The sequence below is a fragment of the Felis catus genome, chromosome D1, assembly GCF_018350175.1.
Source record: "Felis catus isolate Fca126 chromosome D1, F.catus_Fca126_mat1.0, whole genome shotgun sequence".
Lineage (NCBI taxonomy): Eukaryota > Metazoa > Chordata > Mammalia > Carnivora > Felidae > Felis > Felis catus.
The window spans coordinates 67,855,031-67,877,206 of NC_058377.1; the positions used below are offsets into that span (position 1 = coordinate 67,855,031).

Sequence of the window (22,176 nt, forward strand, 5' to 3'; positions counted from 1 at the left end):
CGGCTGACCGCTTGAAGAAGGCTTTCCTGTATTTGGTTCCTGCTGGCTCTGTTAATCAAATGCTGGTCATCTTGTCTCGTCTGTAAAGCAAAATGGTCCAAAGTCCCCCTGCTACAGACTGCTTACAGGGAGCTCCTGAGCTAAGGAGGGCATGTTCTTTGCCCTCCTGGGGGCTCTTCTTGGGAGGCAGGGAAATATGTTGGGGAGTTTCTGATTCCCTAAGTCAGCTTCCTTTATCAGCAAAGGGGCCCAGGACGAGTGATGTGCTACCCACACTACTGCGAGACCCAGGTAGACTTGGCAGAGTGGCATGCTGGGACCCTGGCAGAGTGGCTGGTGAGGACAGAGAAGAAGAGGGCAACAGGCAGAACTGGAGCTGGAGAAACTGACTGAGCTCTGGGGCTTGTCCAGGAGGCGGTGTCAGCAGGGGCTCGGCACATCCAGGCATCCCCTAGCCCCCAGGTTAGGGGAAGGCAGGTGGATCAGACTAGTGGAGCAGGGTCCCAGCCAGGGGGTACCAAGAGCAGGGGCAAGCCTCTCAAATAGGAGGGTTGGCCAGGCTAGATGGGAGCCAGAGCCCAGCTCAGGGGGTAAGGGCTCCATCCTAGGAGGGAACGGCAGACTGGTAGAGCACAGAGGCAGAAGGTCCAGTGTAGGACCAACTCAGAGGAAGTTAAGGAAGGCTGGGGTGTGGAGGGCAGCAGGTGCGGGGGACACCCCCAGGCTGCAGCAGCTCTGTTACAGCCATGCCGTCCACCATGGGAAGAAGACACTGCTGTTATTCTCCGCAGAGTCAGCGCTGGCTGGGCTATTAGCACATGGCCCTTTGATGTGCATCACAGAAAAGTATTCCCCCTCAGACTCCCAGTTTGAAAAGGCATTTCTGACACAGACTCATATCAGGATGCATGGCTTAGCGAACGGAGATCATGGGCTAGATTTAAACCCCCCACTTGCCCCTTGTCTGGGTGCCCTGGTCAAGGGCATAGCCCGCAAAACCACATGTGATGGCTCTACAAGGATCATTCAGAAACAGACACAACTGAAATGGCCAGAAATATTTACCCGATTCCTTTCCACCACCATGGCCACTGGCCGAAGCATGTCCCAGTCCTAGGATCAGGGCTTGAGTCGGGCAGGGAGGGGTGGGCATTGATCAGGGCTTGAGTCGGGCAGGGAGGGGTGGGCATTCACTACCCAGAGCAGCTAGAAGCTCACAAGTCATACGATTTGCGTGGAGAGGGCTGGACAACGCCTGAGCACAGGAATCCGTATAGTCTGGCCAAGAGTAAGCCTCAGTCTGGGGGTGAACAGTGTGGCAGGCAGAGCAGCCCCAGGCAGCACGGGGTAAATGTGAGAGCCTCCAGGACCTCTGCAGAATTCAGTATGAGGCTGCCTCCATCTTGAGGTTCCTGGGTGCCTGCTGCCAGTCTTATGGGTGGGCTATTCTAGTCACACCAGTCAGAGGCATGGGGGTGGTGGTGACAAGAAGCCTTCAGCTGAGTGGGCCGACAGCCCATGTGCCTGGCTGTATAAACACCTTTAAGCTGCCTGAGCCTTGGTTGTAATTAGATTAGCTATATGGGATTCTTTAAGCTCCATAAAGCACAATACTGTCAGACCATTCTTTTCCTCTGCTTTTTTTTTTATTTTTGCAATTATTCCAGCTGCATGCAAAGCTGTTGGTATTTTTACAGCTTGGAATGAGTATCTCTTGTGTAGGACAGCATCTTTGAAACATTAAACAATGATTAGGCAGCCTCTGGGCCAAGGGATGATGGGGTCTCCGCAGGGGGTGGAGGGGGACCCGGCAGCTGGTGGCAAGCAATCTGGGAGTTCTGATTCTACTTCGTCACTACTCTGTGATTTTCTTACCACCGATTAAAAATAACAGTGAGTCACAGTTGTGCAATGACTTGTCACTCATCACGATCGTGAAGGTGGCTCCAGGTAGTGGTGGAAGTGGATCAGCCACTATCTGTGGGTCTTGTCCCTCACCCCCCCCCCCCGCCACTGCTCACAGAAGCCCAGTGTGATGGACCGAATCTGCACACCCCCCAGATCCATACGGTCAAGTCCTAATCCCCAACATTACAGTATTTGGAGGTGGGGCCTTTGCAAGGTAATCAGGGTTAGATAAGGTCATGAGTGTAGAGCCGCATGATGGGATTAGTGCCCCCTTATAAGAAAAGATGCCAGGACTTGCATTCTGTCCACACACAGGCAGCAGGGAAAGGCCATGTGAGGACAAGCCAGAAGGCAGCCATCTATAAGCCAGGAAGCAGGCTTTCCTCAGACACTGAATCTGCCAGCACCTTGATCTTGAACTTCCAGCCTCCAGAACATGGGAAACAAATGTCGCCCAGTCTATGGTATTTTGGTACAAAACACGGTACATGGTGTAAAAGCCCCCCAAACGGAGTAAGACACCAGGTGCACCCGCGCGTGCACACGTTGCTCACACACGTTCACACCGCATCAGCGCACGTTCACCGGGTCACAGCCACTCACTCACACACGTGCGCACATAGACACGCCAGGTTCTCTCCGTTTCAAATGAAATAGGAAGCTGCCCCTCTCACGAGATGACCTGCGCACGGCTCTTCAGTCTCCTCTCGGTCCCGACACAAGCCTAGCCGCCTCCATGCAACACGTCTCCTTCCTACTGAACCCGGGCAAAGCTCCAGCTGAGGAGACAGCCACTCCCTTCTCTTAAGTTCCTTCTTCGCCTCTTTTGCTGGCCCTGTTGCCCAATGCCATTCTCTCTCCAGAGAATGAGGCCAAAATTCCATTAATTCTTTTGGAGTCTGAGATCCACAGTGCATGAGAGGCAGCCTGTTTAATGGTCGAGGGAGTCAGCTCAGAAGCCAGACAGCCTGGGTTCAACTCCTATGTCTGTGTGACTTTGGACAAGTTCCTTAGCTCCTCTGTGCCTATTTCCTTATTATCTAGAATGATATCGTAATGGTTCTTACCATTATCATACAGCACTGATTAATTTATTAAAAAAATCCTTAGAAAAGGCTCTGGCACATGTTAAGTGCTCACTGTGCTGCCTGATTCGGACTTCATCTACCCAGAAGCACTGGGAGTCACTCTGGTCAGAGGCCCAGGCCTGGAGAAGTGAGGGTCAAAGCCCAGCCCTGGGCAGAGGCAGCCCACTGAGCGGTGGTCTAGCCGGGGGCATGGAACACAGCCTGAGGAACCACTCATGTCCACACCTGCCAGCTCCCCTTCACTGAGGTAGATCCAGGACCTGTACCTGGGAGGGGTCTGGGGGAGGCTAATCCATGCGAGACTCTGGGACACAGGTCTACCATTTTATTTAGCATGGGGATTAGGGGGTCATCCTGGATTTGATCTACCCTCCGCAAGAAGTATGGGGTGGGCTGCTATCAGGGGAAAATCAGACACGAAGGAACCTATGTCCACATAGCTGAGCACAAGACCAGCTCCTGGTGCCAGTTCTCATGCTGTTCCCGCCCCACATGGGGGCCTTACCTCCATGATGGTCTTTCTCTCCAAGAGTGGACTCATAGGCTCCCTTCTGATTAGGAGGCTGTCAAAGCTTATTTCTAAATTAAATAGTCTCACTCCTCCAAAAAATAAAAGAAAAGCCCCCGGCCTCCTAGCAGTGTGACGAGTAGAGAGACACGGGTTCCAGGACCAGGGAATCTGGGTTTGAATCCCCATCTAACCATGGCTTGGCTATGACCTTGGGCCGTGGTCACTTTTTATTTTCATCTGAGACTTAGCTTCCTCCTCTACGGAAACAGAGATGGTAACCACACCTACTTCCCTAAGGGATTGTGAATGTCCTTTTGTAACCAGTTTTATTGAGTGACTACTATGTGCTGAGCACTGGGCTAGTTGGTGGGACACTGAGATGAGTGGCACCCTGTCTAACACTGGTCACCCTGGCTAACCTGTGCTAAATTTCTCACTCTAATTTCGTGAGTAAATAGCCAGTAAAAATAGTATGTGAGGGAGGCAGTCAGAGCCTGTGTGAGTGCTAAGGTGAACTTCCTGATCCAGCTGGCAGGCAGAGTGCAGAGTGATGGAGGGCTTTCTGGAAGCGCTACCACCTGAATGGTCCCTGAAGCTTGATTTGGGTGAAGGGGGTGGGCTGTGGGAGGACAGTCATTCTCAGAAGAGGGCTAAGCAGGGCAAATGGCCCGGAGCACCATAACGAAACCAAACCTGCCTGGCCTTGGCTGGGCTTCCACAGCCATATAGAGTGCAGACAGCAGGAAGACTGAACACGGGGCCACGTAGGGACACAGCATGGGGTGGAGGAGAGAGCCCTCATGAGAGTCAGAGGACCCGAGGTCCTACCTCAGCTCTGTCACCCACATACTATAGGGCCCTGGCAAGTCTCTGTCCTACATAGGTCCTCAGTTTCCTCCCAAGAGCCAGGTGGGGTTTGCCTGGTCTTCTGTCTGTCTCTCCAACAGCATGGTGGGGGAGGGACAGCCCCATTTACCCTGTCTGTGGAGGCTGCCTGGTTCTATGACTCATGCTGCCAACATTTGTTGAAGATTTCGAGCAAACGTGACCAGTGAGAAGGCTGCATCCATGAGCGAAAGGTATGCCTCACCCAGGAGAGAGACCATCCAGCTTCAAGGGTGTGAGGTTCTGGCAACTGGCCATTCTGTTGTTGGAGGGCAGAAGAGGACACACATCAGGCTGGGTGAGGTTGGCCAAGTCACTGCCAACCAAGAGCAGACTGAGACCTCCAGGGAATGGTATTCTTTTTTTTTTTTTTTTTTAATATTTATTTTGAGAGAGAGAGAGAGAGAGCGCGCCAGCATGAATGGGGAAGGGGCAGAGAGAGACAGAGACACAGAATCTGAAGCCGGCTGGCTCCCAGCTCCGAGCTGTCAGCATACAGCCCAATGCAGGGCTCAAACCCACAAACCATGAGATCATGACCTGAGCCGAAGTCGGATGTTTAGCTGACTGAGCCACCCCGGCACCTCAGGGAATGGTATTCTTAAAAGAATATTTGATATTGCCATTGCTTTGATATGCTTTTAGTCACAACAGTCAGATTCATTTTAAAATTTCAAATAGCATGAAAAGAAGGGTGTATGATTTTTAAGTTTATCAAAAGAGGACACGAGTTAAAAAAGGAAATACAGAAAGTGCAGAAAAGGAAATGGTTTTGGAAGTGGACGTGGCTGGATTGTGGAATATGGTGACTCTGGGACAGCCGGTGAGGGGACCTGAAAAGGCTCATGTTCATTGAGCACCTGTCCTGTGCCAGGCACTGGAATACCTGTGTCACATGAATGAGCTCACAATGGGGGAGAGGCAAATGCTTAGCTGGGTGCTAAAGTACTAGCACAAAGTAGTGGCCATCAAAAACCTGTTGGGGAATGAATGAATGAATGAATGAGTGAATGAGTGAATGAAGTGAACGAACAAACAGGTGAATGCCAAGAATCAAAGGCAGGGATGATTCTATCAGTTGCAAATGCTGGTGCTTCCCTCCCTCTGGAGGTCCATAAAGGTTAAATCATTCAGTCCCAGATAAAGACATTGGCTTATTGGGATTCACTGAGAGCATGGTAATTAAAACCAGGAGGCTCACAGCCGTGTTCCCACCATTTTTTGAGATAACAGGATGAGGAGCCAGGGAGGGGACACATTGTCTCAGAGCTACAGGGCAGGTAGGGCATGGCCTACCCTGGCAGGAATGCCTGCAGACATTGGGTAACATTGAAGGGAGGAGGCTTGGGGTCAGCCATCTGACTCTGTGCATAGGACCTGAGTTCAGGCCAGGTTGGGGGTAACAGCAAGAGAAGCTCTGCATCCTGCCCGCCATTCACGTCATCTCCCTGGGATGCAGCAGGGAGGTCCCAAAGGCCCCACTGGGGGAAGAAACACTCCACCCAGCAGTGCCTGCTGCCTGAGGCTTGCTCTGGGGGAGCTTAAATGCCTGTCGTCCCAAGGTCCTCAGCTGCAGTACAGATGAGGGACAACAGTTACAACAGTGATTCCCAGAGAATGTCCCACTGCATGAGAATGCTCTGGAAAGTTTACTAAAATGCAGATTCCAAGCCTTGCCCCAGACCTACAGAATCAAAATTCACTGATTCATTCAATCACTATTTAGTACATCCCTACAAGTACCAGGCACTATTCTGGGCACTGGAGACAGAGCAATGAACGAACCCCAAGTCCCTGTCTTCATGGAACTTACAGACGGGTGGAGTGAGAACGTACAAATAAATAAAGGAAGGTAACCAAGTGAGTACAGTATAACAGATGTAGTAATAGGTGCTGTGGAAGAAAAGAAGCGAGGAAGGGATGAGGAGTGACAGGGGTAAGGGCTGCTACTTTAACCAGGGTGCTATTTTAAAGATTTGAGCAAAGGCCTAAAGAGGCAAAAGAAGAAGCTGTGGGGCAGTAAAGGCCTTCCAAGTGAAGGGAGCTGCAAGTGCAAATGTCCTGAGGCAAGAATGCGCCTGGCACGAATCTCTGTATTTTTCATCAAGCTCAAACACTAAAGTCTGAGACCACATTAGTAGAATGACCACATCCTACACAGGAGCCGCCCCCTGAAAGAGTGGAGCTTGTTTGGGATATTGCTAAGGAGGCAGAAAAACAGGGACTCAGACTCTCATACAAGGACCATCTGCAGAGCCTCCAGCCCTTGGCTTCTGAGGGAGAGAGCTAAAGATCTAGAGAGGCTTGGATGAAGAAGGCAGTCATTGATGGCCCCTTTCCTGTGTTTGTGGAAACACAAGCCTGACCCCAAACAAAAATGCCTTCAGACTCTCAACTATAGAGAACAAACTGAGGGTTGCTGGAGGGGAGGTGGGGGGCGGGGGGATGGGCTAGACGGGTGATGGGCATTAAGGAGGGCACTTGTTGGGATGAGCCCTGGGTGGTATATGTAAGCGATGAATCACTAAATTCTACTCTTGAAACCAATTTTTAAAAAAAGGCAAAAGAAATGCCTGTGGAGGAGGGGTTTGGGGGACACGAGGTACCAGCACACGCATGTGACACTGCCTGGGGAGATGTCCCGAAGGCTCTATACTCCCGCTTCATTTAGAGTTGCAAACACAGATGCCCCTTCCATCATGCCTGATCGCATTCAAGCCTCTGAACAACCCCTGAGGTAGGAATTCCACGTCCCAGTTTTACAGATAAGAAAAACAGGGTTCACAGAGGTCAAGAGCACGTAGCCAGGAAGAAGCTAGAAAGAGCTGGAACTGAAAAGCTGGCCGAAGGCCCATTTCTGCGCTCTTCCTACCAGAGCGTACTGTTTCAGGAGGGAGAGAAAAGCAAGAGTTGCCTTTAAGTAGTGGTTACACATCAGCTGTTATTATTACTGTTGTTGAAGTTGTTGTTATTGTCATTTAGACTCACCCTGGGGGCACCCTTCACACCTTGCAGCTTACATGGCCCTTTCACTGCCATCACCTCACTGTCACTCACTTCCATTGTCATTATCCTTGGTGACTATGGGGCAGGCAGGGCAGGGCAGGGCCTGAAATCCCCACAGGGCACATAAAACCAAGGCAAGGACCCACGGCCAGGAAGTGGCAGACCTGAGACCAGAAACAGGAGTCCTATTAGGTTTCATATCCTTTTATTTATTTGCAGGACTCTCCGATGTCAGGGGCTAGATTCCCGTCATGCCCTTGGCCCAGGCTGGGTGCCCCATAAACATCTGTGGAACTGTACTGACTTGGCCTGACATGAAATAAACATCTCGCTCTGTGCTGAGCGAGATGATGCCCAAGAGAAGCAGGCCCCAAATGGAGCCTGAGCAGGAGGATATCGTCCTAGCCACCTTCCCCCAAGTCGGGCTGGTCTGGTCTGAAGGGTCCTTAAGCCCTTTGCTAAGCATGATGGCTCACCTCTTTCAAGGGCCACAGTCTCCAGGGTTTTTTCTGCCCTTCTTGAGAGCTCAGCTCAGACTGGTCTTGAGGAGACCCATTCCAGATCACCTCCCTGCCCCATTCCACACAGGGCAACCCCAGCTGCCACCAGTCCCCTTCCCAACATGCCCCCACCCACCCAAGGTCTTGTAAAAGCTACAGGATACTGGGACTGAGCACTATTACTCTGCCAGCCTCCTGGCACCCCTTCTTGTACCCCTCATTGCCTCCAGCTATCTCCCTATTCACCCATCTGCTTCTCCTGAGTGGTACAGAGATGGGCCCTTTCTTCCCAGAGGCAGCCCTCACTTCTGTGCCCGGGATCCCCGCCTCTCCTCCCCCTTCAGAGGCCTTGTTCCACACCTTGGCCTCAAAGGCCACAGGCAACCCCCCCTCCCCAGACCAATGGAATTACCAGAGCCAAGAGATGGCCACCCAGATTGTGTAAAAGCTCCCCGAGCAATTCTAATGTGCAGTCAGGGTCTTGAGAACAATCTGCCTTTCAAAAAAAGAAATACAATACAATACAATACAATACAATACAATACAATACAATACAATACAATACAATACCATACCATACCATACCATACAATACAGTGCAATACAACTGAATAACATAAACCAGACTATAATAGAAAACATCACCATGCTTCACACATTAGAAGGCTAACTATTGTTTCTTAAAAGTTTTGTTTCAATAGCGTGTGCTATTGTATGAGAGTGAGTACGTGTGTCATCCTGGGTCATGATGTGCACGTATTTCTTACTATAGATTATGGTTAAAATTTGTGTAAGTGTGTGTAAGTGTGTGTGAGTGAGAAACATTGCTCCAGAATCATTAGAATCTGATTCTCTCTTGCAGCCAAAATCCCTGACAGAGAAAAGCTACCTCCCTGTCTGCTCTTCATCTTTAAATGGCTTCCATAGCCCCCATCCCCAATACTTTCCTCAAGCTTCCTGCTGCACCTTCCAAATACGGAGGCTTCTTCCCAGACTCTGCGTCCTCCCACCTGTCTGTGGGTTCATTCAAATAAATGACTCTCACTTCTGGAATTCTCTCTGTCCAAGGAATCCAGACAGATTTCTCCAGATTTCTCCTGCCCTTTCCCGTTCCGTCTCTCACCAGCTAACCCTCTTCCTCCTGACTCTTTAATGTCTCACGCTCAGTATTCTCTCAAGCTTCTATTTTTATTCTTCCCTCTTTTCTTTGCCACCATCTCCTCCCAGGCAGTGGCTTCAATTATTCCGTGCATAAGACTCCAAATTCACGTTCCCACGGTTCCCTCTCTGGAGCTCCAGCTGTGTAGTTGGCGAGCTATGTGGCAGTCTCCTGGGAATGTGGGGGCGGGGTGGGTAGGGGTAAACACTGATGGCCTTCGATTTGGTCATTCCCTTGACTGTGTCAGGCAGGTGAAGCAAACGGGGACGATTATTATTCCCATTTTACAAAGGAAGAAACGAAGATTCTGAGACGTCATGGTCACTCATCCAGTGGTGGAGAGGACCCTACAGCCCATGTCTCGAGACTTCAGAGTTCTTTCCCTTCACCTCATGGACTGCAACTCATGTGTACAAGAGCAAAACTACATCTTACTCATTAAACCAGAGGTTCTCAACCAGAGCTATGCAACACAGCCATTAAGAATGCTTTTTACTTTTTTATTTTTATTTTAAATGTTTATTTACTTAGAGACAGAGCGTGTGTGCACATAGCAGGGGAGGGGCAGAGAGAGAGAGAGAGACAGAGAGAGAATCCCAAACAGGCTCTGCTCTGTCAGCACAAAGCCAGACTCGGGGCTTGAACTCATGAACTATATCATGATCTGAACTGAACCCAAGAGTCAGATGCTTAACTGAGCCACCCAGGCAACCCAAGAATGCTTTTTAAAACAGAGATGGCCAGATTCCACCTCAAACTTACTGAATTAGAATCTTCTGAGAGAGGTGTTTGTTTTAGCCTTTATATTTTGAAGTAATTACAGATAACACAGGAAAGTACACAGAAATGTACAAGGAGGTTCCACACACCTTCACCCGGCCTCCCGCAACGTTAACATCTTACACAACTACAGTCCAATATCACACTGTGATATGATGTTGCCCCCATCCGCGGAGCTTTTCAGATCTCTCCAGTAAGATGTGTACCCATTTGGGCATGGGTATGTAGTTCTGTGCAATTTTGTCACATGTAGCTTTGGGTAACTACCACCACAGTCACGATTCTTAACTTTCCCATCAGCACAATACTCCCTAGAGCTCAGGGTTTGAAAGCTTCCATCCTTGAAGAACCCCACCGCTCCTTCTCTTCCCTCTCCTGGGAAGGCACCATCATCCTCAGAGCCACCCTGGCTTGAAACTGAGCCATAATTCACTAGCCCTCCTTTGGTTCATCTGCCCATAGTCTATTAGTCAAGAGATCCGGAAGATGCTTCCTTCATAATATCTCTCTGGCCAGTATCTTGCCTTTGATCCTCATACCCACCTCTATAGCACAACAGAGCCTCAGGATGCCTCGTGACTGGGGGATGTCCTCACCCTTGAAAGGATGGCTCATTCATCCCTTACCTTCTCACATGTAAGAGGAGAGGGGCCAGCAGGCCTGGGTGCGGCAAGGTAGGGTGCACGGGTGGCCTAGTCAAGCTGTTCTCCACTTGCTCAGGCATCCGTTCCATGGACACAGGCCAGATAATAGCAAGTAGCCGTGAGAAGCAGAGGCCGGGCCCCTTCCTGTCTCCTGCATTAACAATCACCTTTAAAACTATGCTGCCTGTTTGCTACCACTCTCTGATGTCTTTTCCTCCCTTTACAACCACGGAACAATTAGAGTCAAGTGATCCATAAGCACTGCCCTTCAGAAAGCTCTAAAATCCGCTTCACAGCGCTGCTCTACACTTCTTACTACATGGTGATAAAATGAAAAAGAAAATTTGCTTATTGAGATTAAATATATTTCAATTATCTGATATGTTTCAGCTTTAATTGATAACAAAACACAAATTGCCCATCTGAATTTCTCATTATAGCAACGATTCGCTGGAAAATTTACTACCTGACACCAGAGAAAGCACTAAAGATAACACAGGCTCAGTGACTCTCTGATCCCGTGCCCTAGCAGTCTAGTATTTAGTATCGTGCATTATCCAAAGCACATCCATATTAATCATCCTATCAAGAGCACTGGTTTTAAAACCATCTCAGTACCTGGTCTCTAAGTTTGGAAAATGTTATGGGGTGGTTGGTATATGTAGGTATCAGAGGCCCCAGAAAGTGCCCCAAGGGAAAGAGGTAGCTGGTAGCATGGCTGGAGAGGGGGAGAGAGAAGGGGTAAGGGCTTCAACAAGTGTCTGTGGGCCACCCGAGGCTTTGCGAAGGCCGGATGGAACAGGGAGCAGGGCATCCAGCAAAGAGGACAGACTTTACAGCTCTGTTGCTGCCACCGTGTTACACGCCCACTACCAGCCCCACCATCGAGACCACTGCAAACCAGCACCACACCCAGCACCATCAACACCTCTGCTATCCTCACCACCACTGCTAAGACAACACCAACAATCTTCCAGGAAGAGGACAAGGGATACCACAAACTGAAATGATGCTTCACAGAAAAGAGTCACTGTGCACGTGGTGCAATGTTCACTGTGCATGTGGTGGGGGTGGGGGTCAGGGCTCTTTATCCTACACTGCACTAGAATGTTAGAGGAGAGAGTGGACAGCCAATGAGGAAAAGCTTAGGGACCAGGCCCCTTCAAGATGCAGAGAGGTACACCTATGGAATGAACCTTCCAGAGCCATGACCATCAAGAATCTCTCCTCTCTGAAGCAACATCTCATTGAAGGAGCAGTCGTAGAGAGCCTTAAAAAATGAGAACCGCCCCCCCCAACAGAGGCTCAACCCTCTGCTGAGATGTCAGCCACAGAGCAGGGTACAGGGCTCAAGGGAGTTTAGGCACTCACCGTTGCTGCTGTTGTCATCCACCAGGATGATCTCCTTGAGCAGGTGTGGAGGTGTGCGTTCAATGGCTGAGTGGATGGAGCGCAGTAGCACTGAGAGTGCTTCGTTGACGAAGATGAACACGATGCTCACCTCTGGCAGGCTATCGGGGAAGGAGAGGTTGCGGCACCTACAAAGAAGAAAAGCCAGGCTCTTAGATCTGTCCGTGACTCAGATGCAGGGCACCCCAGGTAGTGACCCACTCCATGTCTTGGCTACAGCTTTGCTGGAGGGCTCAGGAGTCCAGATTCTTCCCAGGGCCTCTTCTTTGATACTTAAGACAAGCCCTAAATATATAACAGACAGGCTCACAACCATTAAAATGGATTTGTACCACAACAGAGTCTGGATTTGTCAATAATCATCCCAGCTGAATAGTTGTGCCGTAAACACCCAGTGTAGTACCTGGAACACAGAAGGTAGTCACCGAGTGTTTGTTAGAAGAATGGCTCAATCTTTCTAAACCCAATAGGATAGAAAATGCAACCAACAGAAAGTCTTTGTTTTTTCAAAATGGCAGCCAACATCTAGGTAAGAGCAGACCTTAGATGATCTTCTTTAGGAGAAAAAGATGTGCCCTTCCAGTGACTTCTGCCAGAATCCACTCTGTCTCACTGCAGAAGGCATACTGCCTGGGCCTCTCCTACCTCTCATTCATCACCAGGAACCAGACTCCAGACCAGGTTGAAGCTACAGTCAGAGTCTCTACACAAATGAGGGACAGAATGACAGGTCTCATCTCATTTCACAGAGGAGGTCACTAAGGCTCAGAGAGATTGAGTCCCCACCGTGAATCAGCTGCCAAGATAGAATCACACTATGGTGTTCTGACATCTATACCCGGTTTTTCCCTCAGGGAAAGATGGTTGCTGGAGAGACTACCTCTAACCGTCTCATTTCCCCCCTTAGTTGTCCTGAAACCCTGAAGTCATTTGGAGGTCTCTTTCCCAAACGACTTGCAGCATAATCTTAAAAGTCTACATGCTATTCCCAGTAGGGAGAGGAACACACAAGCACTGTAAGCATCACCTTTATGGGCAAGAAACCATGGTGGGTGCCCTGCTTGGGCTGAAACGAAACATTATTCCAGAAGGCATGGACTCCTGTCTTCAGGACAGCTGAGCAAAAGGAAAGAGCAGCAATTATAGGCCCTGGGCTCAGAGAGGAGGCTGTCTACTCCCACCACCTGCCGCTGGAGGCTCCAGGAGTTCAGGGCTGGTGACCATGGTGTATGGCTCCAAAGTGGGAGGTGCAACCAGGTTAGAACATGCGATAATGAGCATAATGGTACAGAGCTTCTGCTTGTTGGCAATTAAAGTGCTGCAGGATAGGAATGGGCCTGTTCTTCCTTAATGAGGAAGGCTGCAGGATAACCAGGGCTGAGCAATTTGGAGAAATCACCGTGGGGCCCCAGCCTGCTTAAGAGCAGGAGATTAATAAACTAAAATCACCGTCTCTATGGTTACCAGAAATTTACAGAAACTTCTCCATTCTATTTCCAGCTCTCCTTCTCTCTCACCAAAGAGAGGTGGGGGAAGGAAAAGAGTTGAGCCTCTTCCCAAATCTGTTTCATACTTACAATTTATTTTATTTTATCTTATTTTATTTTATTTATTTTTTAATTTACATCCAAGTTAGTTAGCATATAGTGCAATAATGATTTCAGGAGTAGATTCCAGCGAGTCATCCCCCATGTATAACACCCAGTGCCCAACCCAACAAGTGTCTTCCTTGATGCCCTTTAACCCATTTGGACCCTCCCCCTCCTCCACCCCCCTCCAGCAACCCTCAGTGTGTTCTCTGTATTTAAGAGGCTCTTATGTTTTGTCCCCATCTTTGTGTCTACGTTATTTTCACACTTAAAATGTTAATAAAACCACCAGGTTAACAGACTTGCATCGTAGAAGGCATTCATTCTTGTATTTAATGGAATAAATATTTATTGAGCTTCTTCCGTGAAGCAGGTACTCTTGTCGGCAATAAGGGCACAGCAGGACAAGGACAAAGTACCTGTCCTCACGGCACTTACACTTTGACAGGGGAAACAGGTCAACATGGAAGCAAACAAATGATATAATTTCATATAAGTACTGAGATGAAAAGTAAAGCAGGGTAAGAGGACAGCGTGATGCCTTGGCAGCTGTTCCAGAAGGAGTCGTCAGAAGAGGGCTCTGGGAGGAGGACAGATTTAGTTACACTCTTAAATGGTATGAAAAAGCAAGTCGTGCAAAGGCCTGGTGGGGCTGAGGGAATAGTGCTGTGACCGGAGAAAAGCAACGGGCTCATGGAAGTGCAGTGAAGGGATGAAGGGGGTGGGGAGGTAGAGGGAGGGACTTTAATGAAGGACAAAGACTGGAAGGCCTCCTTAAGCTCATCAAGACCCTTTCCAAAAAATTTTTTTCTTGTTGTGAAAATGATTTTTCGAACAGCCATCAGAAAGTTTGTGGCCAAAAGTCCATTCCTCTAGCTAGTGCTCTTTTTTTTTCAGTGTTTATTTATTTACTTTGAGAGAGAGAGAAGGAGGGTACACGCATGTGTGTGGGGGAGGGGCAGAGAAAGAGGGAGAGAGAGGATCCAAAGCAGGCTCCATACCCAGCACAGAGTCCGACGCGGCGCTCGATCTCACAACCGCGAGATCATGACCAGAGCTGAAACCAAGAGTTGGATGCCCAGCTGACTGAGCCACCCAGGTGTCCCTGGCTAGAGCCTATTTATATCTATCAAGACCAGCAGCTGACCTTTCCGTAGGCATGAAAACTGACAAAAGCATCAAGATACAACCCGCTCACGGACTGCATTTAAAAAATAATACAATACATGGCCAAACTGCTGGCACGTGACTTTGTATCATTGGTTTTTTATGAAGTGCAGTGCACAGCTCCCAGTAAGGTGGGTACAGTGGTACATGTTGGCAATCCTTCCCACTAACCCCACCAGCCGTGCAGACTGTGACCCTGTGTCTGGTAGCACTTCTCCAGAGGGTTCCTCAGAGCCCCACTAACCAGAGATCCAGGTGGTTCGTAGGGGTTTTCCTGAGCCGCGGGTTAACAACCCTCTACTCCCTTCCCTTCTTCCCTTCCCCACTTACCCCCTCCCAAGGAGACCAAGTTGAATTTCTCCCAGTATCGGCCAGGCCCACTAGACGGTTTGAACCCCCAGGGCTATGGGTCAACTCCTGATGGCCTTTCCGTAAGCAGAATGGAAATGTTTTTTCTTTTACAAGCTGAACTCTGATCACCATTTCCACGTGAAAGACTCCTTTGAACATAAGGTTTTTCTACGCAGGCCCTTCTGAATGGAACACCTAGTGCAATACATCATAATGGTGTGTGTTTATTGTCTGCCTCCCCCACTATAACCAAGCCCCCCAAGAACCAGGGCTGTATTTTGCTGCTGAGCTATCTTCTACCCTTAAGCCAGAGTCTGCCCACACAGTAGGTTTTTGGAATTAAACAGAGCTAACAGGGCTGTTTATTTTATAGAAGGCCGACATTTTATATGCATGCCACTGACCCCGGCGGGTTCCTTTTTTTCTGCAAACCTCCTCCCTGGGTTGGAGAGTCAGGGCCTCTCTCCACCATCGGGGTCCTTCCTTCCCCGAACTTATGGCCTCAGTTCCTCACATTCTGTCTCCAGCAGTTCTAAGTTTCTTTGTACTGTAATTAAATGATCCCTCCAGGCCAAACGTCCTGACCTCCTTAAATCCTTCTTTCCTCCTTTTCTCTCTTGGGAGCCGCTCAGGGTCCCTCCAGCAACAGCTGCCTTGCCCTGGCCTCTCTCTCTACACCTGGAGGCAAGCTCCCTTACACTTCAGTTTATTTGAACCTAACCCCAAATATGGATGTGGCTGAGCAGAGAGGGGGGAAGGGTGGGCAGGATAAGAAAGACAAGGTGAGGGGCACCTGGGTGGCTCAGTCAGTGAAACATCCAGCTTCAGCTCAGGTCATGATCTCACAGTCCGTGAGTTCAAGCCCCACGTCGGGCTCTGTGCTGACAGCTCAGAGCCTGGAGCCTGTTTCAGATTCTGTGTCTCCCTCTTTCTCTGCCCTTCACCCACTCCTGCTCTGTCTCTGTCTCTCTCTCAAAAATAAATAAAAAGTGTTAAAAAATTAAAAAAAAAAAAAAAGAAAGACAAGATGGGCCCATTTTTAGGGAAAGAGTGTTACAGGGTGGATGAAGCCACCCAGGTCGAGCTCTGCCCCAAGCTGCCACTTGACCATGGGTGGGCCACTTCACTTCTCTGTATGTCCCATCCTAGAATGAGGGAGGCAGAAGAAATGATCACCTAGGTGTCTTTCCCTATAAAATTCGGCATCTTCTACCCCCCATGTGGTGAAAGGAAGACATCTCGTTGAGGAAAGAGTTTGCAAACCTCCCCGCCCTCCCATCCAGCACCTGGATTTGGCCAACACTAAATGCCACAAGAAACATCCTCTTACTGCTATCTTGATGACACAAGGTGGCCAAATGTCCCGGTTTGCCCAGGATTTTCCCAGTTTCAGCCCTGAAAGTCCCAAGCAAGGTGGGACAGAAGGTTGCCCGATGAGTAGACGACAGTGTCCCTAACCTTCTTGGGGGCAGGAACAGAGCTTGCTCACTCATGACTGCGCTCCTACTGCCCAGCACAGTGCCTGGCCCGCGGCAGGCACTCAGTCAGCATCCGCCGAATACACTGACGCTACCCTTTCAAAGTGCCCAACACACAGACACCGGCACACAGTCATGGTTCCTATTGTCATCTCGACGCTGAAGCAGAACTCGCATTGCTGGAGAAGGAGGCATAAAGAAGGAGGCAGAAGAGCACCCTAGGCAAGAGGTCCACATACCTGCCAGTCACACTCACCATCATCACTGCCGAACACAGGACAGAAGCCTGCCTGCCCAGGGAAGCGCAAGGCTTTCAAAAGGAATACACATTCAAGAACTGCTGTGGAAGAGAATTGTTCCAGACCCCAGCCCAGGACTTCTATCCTCCAGGGTCTGGCCCTCACACCCTCTGCCCCCCAGAGCCTGCTCCCCACCCGCTCACCTCCCCAGAGAAGGACCAGAGGACATGAGAGTCAGAGGAGCCACACAGGCCTAACCGGCCTTTCTCTCCTGATGCTTCTGGAGAAAGCCTGACTGTACGAGACCTGCTCCTCACTCATTTTGAGAAGAGGCATATTCTCCATAAAATTAAGCCATAAAAGTTCCCTTTTTACTTTTATTCTTGTTCAAAGTCGAGCCATTTTCCACTAGAGATAAAAACAAGGCATTTCTGAGAGCGAGTACTAGGGCTGTCTAATAAGCCGGAATTGATGGTCATGATAAACTCAACTTTATCGATCTCTGCACACAGAAGGCGATGCGGGGTGGGAACAGCTAAGTAAGGGCCTCTCGGCCGAGCTCCCTGAGACTGTTGTGAGCTGCTCATAAGGCACATTTATATCAAGAGCTTCAGTGCCACTGTTGCCTGTGAGGGACAGTGGCCAAGTAAGCAGGGCCAACCTAGGCTCCTGGCGGCCGGGCGCTGCCCAGGACAGCAGCCAGATGCCTGTATGTGGCATCAGTGGATTTCCTGCCTACATGTGGCGTCAGTAGATTCTCCCCTCCCTATGACCTCGGCAAACCTTCAAGCTCCCGGTCCATCTGGTGATAATTCAAAGAGGCTGCTTGACCGAGGGTGAGAGAGTGGGTAGACTTCTTCCAGAATAAAGGTCAAAGTCAAATGTTTGCTGATGCTGCTGCCAGTGCAAGGGGTAACCAGGTCCAACATGCTAGGGTTCTGGGAGTGGGGAAGGGACCTTCTTGGACCAAGCAGTGAGAAGATGACACACCTAGGTACCCAAGGGTTCCCCAGCCCCTCTTCCTTCCCAGGATTCTCCCAAGCAGCCCTCCCTGCAGCCATGGTCAGCACACGAGGGTTCAGAGATACCATTAACCACCTAAAACATAAACCTTGGGACACTGCCTTCTTGGCCCTTTGAGGCCGTCAGTGTCCTCGCCCCAGCTTCCCCCCTCTCACCTGCACCCACAGGAATTGCTTGATCCTCCTCTGGCCTTACTTGGGTACACTGTTGGCATCTTCTAGACCTTTCCAGATTAGATAGTCTCCCAGGCTTGCCAGCGTCCAGTCTGCTGGACTTAATGAAACCTAAAGATAGGTCAATGTAGGGATTCTCACTGAGCATGAGGACAGTCAAGACTTTTACTCTCTCTGGCATCTATATCTCCATGACCTCTGTAGCTAAGAGACTGCATGGAGCTTGCCACCCCCACTGCCCATGGACCCCATGTAGAATATTTGGAAATTATAATAGTAATAATTTCCATTTTCTGAGTGCTCATGATTTGTCATAAACCATGCTAAGAGATGTAGGGATATTTTTACTCTCCCCCTGCCCGCCCCCATTTATCCTTCTTACAATCCAATATGGTAAACATATCTATCCCCAATTTATAGATGAGGGAACTAGGGCTAAGACAGTAAGTTATTTTCCAGGGCTTAAACCTGGCCTCATTTGTCTCCAAAGCCTGTACTCATAATCCCTGTTAAACTAGGGTCTGTATCTTCCTTCTCACTCTCACCCAGAGATTCATCTGGCAAAACAATGGTGTTGTGATGACCCAGATACTTGATTGGGGGTGGGGGCACAAAACATAAGTTACTCCAGGCTGCCAGCTCTGATGAAAGATGGAACGGGTGTAGTATGTCTAATAGGATGATGGGGGCAAATATAAACACTGCTGGGCACCCGAAGCCTAAACTCTTCCTGTTGCATTGTTCCCATTGGGATAAACAATCCCAGTGACTCCTTGTATAAGGGTGTCTGGGTCTTCTGTCCTGTGGCTTCATCACTTGGCTCATAACTGATGGGACCAGAGACCTATTCCTGAGCCCCAAGTAGCTACCAACAGCCTGGCTGTCAGCATACAGGGCAGCCTCACTCAAGACTCTGTGTAGCCAGATCTGGCAATCCTGAAGAAGGACCAGCAACCCTATCAAGCTCTTTCTCATGGGGAGGTTGAACATGAGATACCCCAAGAAGGCAGAAGGCAGGAGTCTGGGGCAGCGGGAATAATGGAGTTGGAATAGGACACTATCAGTGAGCTGGAGACACAGACGGTCACCACTAGAGACACAGAACTCTAACAATGAGCCAGGAGGATGCGGACTTGAGCTCGTCCATGATGTCTTCAACTATACTGTCCTCTTCCATACCTGAACACATGGCTTCGAATTGTATGATTACGTGACTATGTGTGAACATCAACCCACAAAGAATCCCACCCCTCTGTGGTTGCTGAGTGAGTTCAGTTCCTTGCTCTGAGAGAGCACACAAGACCTAGTAAAGAGAGAACAAGTATGACTCCTGGGCTGGAATTGGATGTCCCATGATTCTCCCAGCATCCTTCACTTTTCTTGCATGCCACTTATTTGCTATTGCAATGTGTTTTTCTGTGATTGTTTAACAAACAGCAGTGTCTCTGCTAGACTATAAACCATATGAGGTCAGGGCACCTGGATGGCTCACTTGGTTGAATTCCTGACTCTTGATTTTGGCTCAGGTCATGATCCTAATGTCATGGGATTGAGTACCATGTCGGGCTCTGTGCTGAGTGTGGAGCCTGCTTAAGGTTCAGTCTCTCTCTCTCTTTCTCTCCCCCACACACACAGCCCCTCTTCCCTGCTCACGCTCTCTCTCTAAAATTAAGAGAAAATTAAAAAAAAAAAAAATTAAACGGCCTAAGTGTAAGACCACACCTGCTTTACTCACCAGTATCCCTACTGCCTCACACAATGGTCAGCACAGAGAAGAAACTATTGAGCGTCTGGCTCAATGAACAAATAAATAAATAAATATTTGAATGATGAAGAGTAGAATTAATTCAGACCCATGAAAGCCCTGTGGGTGGGAATTCTACCATGAGCTGACAGAATAGGAGTCACTGAGTCAAACATTCACTCCCTGACTGTATGAGTTTCCTAACACTAACAGAGTTGCTGTAAAAAATCATTGTAAACTCGGGGCCTTAAAACAACACAAACGTGTTCTTTTACAAGGAAGGCACAGAGAGGCTGGTAACTTGCTGGAGGTCAACCAGTTTGTAAACGAGAGACCTGGCCTTGGAACCCAAGTTTCAAACATCACTCTATAACCTAAGCAGAAACTTCATCCGTTTGTTATCTAGTTTCTCTCATCCTCCAAAAAGCCAAAGGGGTAAATGGAGGCGGGCAGGGTGGGGATACCCAGAGGCTTCTGGGACCTGGCAAGATACCACATCTGGCCCAGCTGTGGAAGAGACAGCAGACACCTGAGAACTGAGAGCTTTACCAGTCTGCAAGGCAAGAGAAATAGACCCATCTGGTCAGGGTGCAGATTTTGGCACAGAAACCACGGACAGGTCAACTACCAAGGAGGTGTGATCATCAGAGTGTCCAGCTTTAGTCCAGAGGGAGAACTTCTACAAATGTTTTTCAGGTGATTATACAATTTCGAGAAAGGATCTGCTAATATCAAATGTTGATTGTAAGTAGGACAAGAGGGAAAAGAGTCATTTGAAATGTAAACACCTGTAAAGGAAGCAGGAAACCATTTGTTCCTAAAAACATCTTACTGGAAACCCAGGGAAAATAGACTCCTGGGGGCTACATGGACAGCTGCCCAGAGAACAAGCAGGCTGGCTCTGGTGGAGAAGACTGAGCGTCTCCGTGTGGTGAGTCTGTTGGTAAACAGGTCAGGCCCATGGCAAGGAGAACGTGGGGTAGGGGAAGCTGAGCCCCTTAAGTCAGGAAAAGGAAGATGGGGCATCTCTGCTCTCCAGCAAAGCTGGCCTTGGGCCTCTGATACCCAGAACTCTGGAGCTGGGGTGAAATCCCTCTATGTGATCTGCCTGGCCCTCCTCTCATCTAGTGCTGGGGCTGATGGCCTGGTCCACGTGGCTCCTTGTCCACACGGCAGGACTCCAGGTAGTTAAAGTCACGGTCATGTCCCCCAAGCCATCTCTTTTACAGATCAAAGATCCAGATGATACAAGGAACAAAAAATTAAATAGCAGCGACTATGGGTCAGGCAGTGTTCTGAGAGCTCTCCATTCAACCTCTGTATTACTATCTCCAGCTTGCATATAGGAAACTCAGGCATAGAGAGGCTGGACAACTTGCTGGAGGTCAACCAGCTTGTAACAGCACTCTATAATCTAAGCAGAAACTGCATCTGTTTGTCATGTTACCCACTTCCTCTCTTGGCTTGTTCTCCTCTGAACATCCCTTAAAATCCAGTTATGCAGTTGTGATCTGAGTGGCAAAACAGACAAAACTATCACCTCCCCTTTTTAAGACAGTATATTTCTATTAATATAGCTCAAGATTATATTATCTTTAAGAATAGCCCACAGGATACTGTTGGCCCATAAGGAGCCTAACACGAAGAATTGGAACTGTTTTCGCCGAGTGCGTTAGTAAAAGAGTATTTTCCCCCCAACTGTGTGTGCTTAACATCTCCGGGTGCTAGCAGAATCATTACTAAGGGTGTTCCCTCCTTGTCCTGAGGCAGCCCTCACGGAGGATCTCTGGGTCACCTCCATAGAGCTAAGATCCCAAACTAGAAAAACTCACTGGGGCAGAGGAGGGCCAGGGTGCTGAGGCAGTGTCCTAAAGACACAAGACCCAGGTAAAAATACTGGTTCTGCCGCATACCACCCATGGGAACTTCAATACGTTTCTTACCTTTACAAATACTCCGTATTCTCCTAAATAAAATAGAAATAATAGTAATTACCTCCTAGAGATGTAAGGATCAAGTTAAATTAGAACATGCATGTTAAGCAGTTTGCACAGCACCTGGCACCCAGGAAGGGGGCAAGTGGTGCTCTTGGTGAAAATCAGCAGCCCCCGGGTAGCAACTCACACATGGTGTAGCAAATATGATCCCAGCTGCTCCCCCTAGAGCCCTCCCCCTTGTCCCCCAGGACCAGCTACATAATATGGGGGGCCCAGTGAAGAAAGAAAAGCTGGTGGTATTCAGAAGTTATTCAGAATTTTAACACAGTAACGGTAGAGCATTAAACCAAGCACAGAGCCTTTCCAGGCTTCTTGGGATCCTGTGCAGAGACTGCACACACAGAAGTTTCCTAAATGCGAATATTGCTGCTGGAAGAGGGCACTACAGATGTGGTGGCTTAGAACAACACGCATTTATTATCTTATAGTTCTGGAGGTCAGAAGTCTGATGCGGGTCTCACAGGGCTAACATCACAGTGTTGACAGGACTGTGTTCCTTTCTTGAGGCTCACAGCGATAATCTG

General features: G+C 49.1%; 1 protein-coding gene across 7 annotated transcripts in view; it reads right to left on the reverse strand.

The window, feature by feature from the left end:
* Positions 1 to 22,176, reverse strand: part of GALNT18 (polypeptide N-acetylgalactosaminyltransferase 18) — a 410,401-nt gene that overhangs the window by 147,037 nt on the left and 241,188 nt on the right. For all 7 annotated transcript variants that reach the window (XM_045038963.1, XM_045038961.1, XM_003993000.5 and 4 more), the window contains one exon: positions 11,853 to 12,019. In XM_045038963.1, the coding sequence (XP_044894898.1) occupies positions 11,853 to 12,019 (167 nt within the window). The remainder of the gene's footprint in view (positions 1 to 11,852; positions 12,020 to 22,176) is intronic.